We start from the raw sequence: 5,000 nt of genomic DNA on the forward strand, positions 1-5,000 counted from the left end.
GGTCGTTATTTCGCTTGGATTCTCTCACTGTCGCAGAACATGCCACACTAGCCGTTCCCATGCCAGGCGTGTTCTTGCACAAAGCTGCTACCGTGTGCAACGCGCAAATGAAGTAAAGTTCTGATAATGTTCCCCCGTGGGCCTGCTGTTTCCGATAACGGGCATTCGACAACGTTTCCAGTGCTCTTGCGGTGAACCCTACCGTGTGCATCACTGCTCATGGTGAGTCCGATTGATTAGACGCATCTGATAATGTTCCCAGGACGCTGCTGTTTCTGACGGCGCATTCCTCTCCTCTCCCAATCTTTTCCGATAACGTGCATTCGCATCAGTACCGCCGTCACCACCAGTCAACTGCCTTCGATCCAACAGTTGGGTTTGTTCTTTTGGTTTTCGGATTCAGAACAGCCATAGTGATTTCTATCGGTATCGGTGTCTCCACCAGTTGACTGACTGCCTTCAATCCCGCACTGGGATTTGGTCTTTGGTTTTCGGATTCAAACAGCCATAGTGATTTCTATCGGTATCGGTGTCATCACCAGTTGACTGAGTGCCTTCAATCCCGCACTGGGATTTCGTCTTTGGTTTTCGGATTCAAACAGCCATAGTAATTTCTATCAGTATCGGTGTCATCACCAGTTGACTGAGTGCCTTCGATCCAACAGTTGGGTTTGTTCTTTTGGTTTTCGGATTCAGAACAGTCATAGTGATTTCTATCAGTATCGGTGTCATCACCAGTTGACTGAGTGCCTTCAATCCCGCACTGGGATTTGGTCTTTGGTTTTCGCATTCAAACAGCCATAGCGATTTCTATCAGTATCGGTGTCATCGCCAGTTGACTGAGTGCCTTCAATCCCGCACTGGGATTTCCTCTTTGGTTTTCGCATTCAAAACCAGCACCACTGGCTTCTAGAATTCAGAATGGCGACGATGATTTCTATGGCTATCGTTGTCCTCACCAGTCGAGTGCCTTCATTCCTACACTGGACTCTACCTATTACTCTGTTAGGACGACTCTGGTGGAGTAAGAAAGTGTGTGATCCGAATTACCCACTTCACTAGTCGTTCGCAATCTCTTTCTCAATGTTTTATCACCTTTTTTTTAACCACCATAAATGAATGCTTTTTTGCATGGGCTGTTTGTTAGATAACACACACGCAGACACACACATACAAACACACATATACAAACACACACACACACACACACACACACATGCACGCGCGCGCGCGCACACACAGACACCTCCCCCCCCCCCCCCCACACACACACGCACACTTTGCTGATCAATTCATTGGACATTGTTTTCCTCTCCATTTCTCTAGATTTTTCACTCATTTTAGTACAGCAAATACATCGCTAGGGTTTTGCATAGATTTTGGCATGCTAAGTAGCAGCCCCTCTTAGGTTTATGTAGGGTTTTGCATCCTCTCTTAGGTTTATGTAGGGTTTTGCATAGATTTTGGCATGCAAAGTAGCAGCCCCTCTTAGGTTTATGTAGGGTTTTGGATAGATTTTGACATGCTAAGTACAGGCTCAACCTCGTTCGTAGATCGTCTCTAGGCCATCAAATACTTCGAAGTAATTTAAATGTGTCTCATGAAACTCTGGCAGCATGACTTTCAACAAAAGGTGCAAGAAGCCCGATTCACACTTATAATTATGGGCTACTGTCACCCTCAATACCGTTGCACAACATAAATTATCGGCACTTGAAATACTTCCAAATTGTTGTTTTGGTAATTCTGTCGCGGCAGAATTTCAAGTTGACGTCATTTTTATGATGCAATGTGTGCTGTAAACGTGTATCATCAGACATACCCTGAACCTGGTGCTGGACAAATCCCCGCTTTATCCTTTACAAATTAGTTTGAGGAAACACGTGTGATGCGCTGACACCCCGTACATAAGTCGTAACTCGCGCATGCGAGGAGCATCGCATCGTAAAAAAACATGTCAACTTCAACTTGAAATTCTGTCAGGACAGCACTTTGTGTGGGAGTTGCACACTCTTGGAGGGTTGAGCTCTGAATTGCTGGGTTGTTACATGCAGTCTTCAGTGTGTGTGCGTGCGTGTGCGTGCACGTGTGTGTATATGTGCATGGGTGGTTGCGTATGTTGTGAGTGTAAGTGTGTTTGTGTGGGTGTAAGTGAGTGTGTAACTTATGAGAGAGATAAATCGAGCGTGAGGAAGGGAGGCAAATCTACCTCCCAGATGTTCGCGCGTCTACATGTACCACCCACATGTGCCACACACACACACGCACACACACGTACACGCACACACGCGCACATACGCGACACACGCACACACGCACACGTTCCAATCCCAAAGTCTGACCATAACCTATTGTTGAGAGAGAAAATAAAAGTCGTTGCTGCCGTTGACCATCACAGAAAGATCCTGCGAAGGAGGGGAGGGAGGGAGACTGTCGTTAGTAAACTAACCATCCCGATGTCACATGGCAGTGTGCGCAGCAGCAGTGGTAGCAGGGTTAGTACGGGGTTAATACGGCGTGACATCAGGGAAGGGGGGGGGGGGGGGATTAGTAGGGGTTTAACATCAGACAAAGGGAGTATGGGGTTAGTATGAGGTTAGTAGGGGTTAACATCAGACAAGGGGGGGGGGGGGTAGTATGGGGTTAGTAGGGGTTAACATCAGAGATTGGGGGTTAGTTAGTATGGGGTTAAGATAAGAACTGGGGTTAGTGTTGCGGGGTTACTACAGAGATATTTACGTATCAGAAAGTTAAAAAATTAATGTAAATTGTCTGAAAAACGAAGCAGAAATAGAAAAGTGGGAGGAAAATTGGCAGCAACCTGTGTGGTATGACGCAGGTTTGCTGCACGTAGACGAATCCACCCATGCAAAAATATAATACACGGAAATTAGCTAGCCTACTTTTCGACGGAAATGCCGACAACATTCGCAGTGTGCAACGACGTGCTGCAAACGGTTGCTGCAGTTGTTCCAAGCCATACTGGTGCACCTGAGGAGCAGGGCCAGGTAGTAGCGAAGAAAGGAAATCAGAAATGAAGACGTGTACCGTCGAGTGTGACTGGCAGCATGGTCGATGAGAGTCCAAGTACATACATTCCGTTTGGCACAGGGGCGGCTTGCAGATCTTTACTTGTGCACCCATGCATGCACGGTGGCACACACACACACACAACACACACACACGCACAACACACACACACACACACGCACAACACACACACATCCTGCTCTGACGGGCCTGTACCTGTCAGTTCCACGCCATTGTTACCTTGATTCCAGAAATATTCGCAGTCCCACCAGCTCTGCCGACAGGTCGTTGCCACCACGATAGCTCCATACATTGTAGTAGAACATAGCAGCTACTCCTTATAACATTACAGCTATCTGGTCCGCACAGCCTTACTTGTAGCTATACAGGGTCCGCATAGCCTTACTTGCAGCTATACATGGTCCGCATAGCCTTATACAGGGTCCACATAGCCTTACTTGCAGCTATACAGGGTCCGCGCGGACCCTTATTATACAGGGTCCGCATAGCCTTACTTGCAGCTATACAGCCTTACTTACAGGGTCTGTATAGCCATACTTGCAGCTATACAGGGTCCGCATAGCCTTACTTGCAGCTATGCAGGGTCTGCATAGCCATATTTGCAGCTATACAGGGTTGGCGTAGCCTTACTTGCAGCTATACAGGGTCCGAATAGCCATACTTAGTCTCAGCGTGATTCTTACAGCTATACGGGGCCAGGGCACACATCCTTACTTAGTCTAAACAGGAGGTGTAGTGTAGTGCTGTACAGCAGGGTCAGGACACACAGCGGCCATACCTAGTCTGAACATGCAGGACGAGATGCAGTGCTCCGGGGCAGGCACGGGCTTACTTGGCCCGAGCAGGAGGAGATGACGTAGTGCTCCAAGCGGTTCTGTCCTCCTCGTCCATCTCGTAGAGATTATCCTCGACAGAGCTGAGAGCCGACAAGCGGCGGTGATCGCCGACCGACGTCATTCCGACGTGCAGGTCTCGCGACGTCTCCATCGGGTCCTCGTAGTCCGACATGGTTGCCGTGGCGTCGCTGCTTACGGAGCCGGTGTCGGCCACCGGTCGCTGTGGCGACACGTAGGGCGGAGGCAGTGTGGGACTTCGCTCCTTTGCCGCCTTGGCTTTCCTCTGCTGTGCGGTGGCGGCAGCAGCTGGGCTGTTGCCTTGCATGCCGCTGCCCGGCGAACTCTGACTCGACGACGCACCTGCCGCAGGTTTGCTCCTTGCCAGCCTGAGACCGTCTTCAGCGGCGTAGGCGTAATCCCCACCGCCACCAACGGTCGTCGCGTACTCAACACCGCCACCACCAGTCGTCGCGTACTCAACACCGCCGTCACCATCCGCCGTCGTAGCTGCAGCGGGTTCGCTCACAAACATGGCCGGTGCGCGATAGTCCTGCGGCTGATGTCGCGACGCCCCAGCGCCGCCGTTGGCATGGCGATTGCCGTTGTTGACTGGGTCCGAGGTCGCCATGGTGAGCACCGTGCCGCCGCCTGCGTGCATGCCATCGCCGGGACTGTCGGCGTAGAGATTCGATCCGCTGGTGCTGGTGAGGAGGGTATCCTCCCGCACACCACCACCAACACCGCCGCTGCCTTCGATGTCGCTGCCTCCGGCCTGAAGTGCTGCTGCTTGGGTTGAGCTCAGAGTCGAGCACGCGGTCGATGTACTGTAATGCCGAGCACGATTCTGACGTTGCTGCTCCACTGCTGGCGATGGTGTCCTGCCACCGCTGCGCTTAGACGTGAGTAGCGGGTGTGGCTCGTCGAGTTGATTCAACGTCGCCGACACCTCTTCGACCGTGAAGTACGTGCAGGACGAGGACGCAGGACGCACGCTCACGACCTCGGCGGGTGACTGCCTCCCCCCACCTCCTGTGTTGGGTCCGCCGTTGCTGCCATTGCTGCTGCTGCTGCCGGTGGGTCGTGACGATGACAAGGACAATGTTGGCGGCCTCT

General features: G+C 51.4%; 2 protein-coding genes across 2 annotated transcripts in view; one reads left to right on the forward strand and one right to left on the reverse strand.

The window, feature by feature from the left end:
• Nucleotides 1-1,959, forward strand: part of LOC135827530 (uncharacterized) — a gene marked incomplete in the record, with an annotated part of 29,556 nt that extends 27,597 nt beyond the window's left edge. Inside the window, 1 exon segment of the mRNA XM_065340012.1 lies at nt 1-1,959.
• A 388-nt stretch (nt 1,960-2,347) lies between these two features.
• LOC135827394 (uncharacterized) overlaps nt 2,348-5,000 on the reverse strand; it is a 52,576-nt gene continuing 49,923 nt past the window's right edge. Inside the window, exon 20 of the mRNA XM_065339888.1 lies at nt 2,348-5,000. This exon is cut by the window's right edge and continues 108 nt beyond it. Within this exon, the coding sequence (XP_065195960.1) occupies nt 3,880-5,000 (1,121 nt within the window). The 3' untranslated portion in view covers nt 2,348-3,879.

This window comes from Sycon ciliatum, chromosome 11 (genome assembly GCF_964019385.1).
Source record: "Sycon ciliatum chromosome 11, ocSycCili1.1, whole genome shotgun sequence".
In the NCBI taxonomy this organism is placed as follows: Eukaryota; Metazoa; Porifera; class Calcarea; order Leucosolenida; family Sycettidae; genus Sycon; species Sycon ciliatum.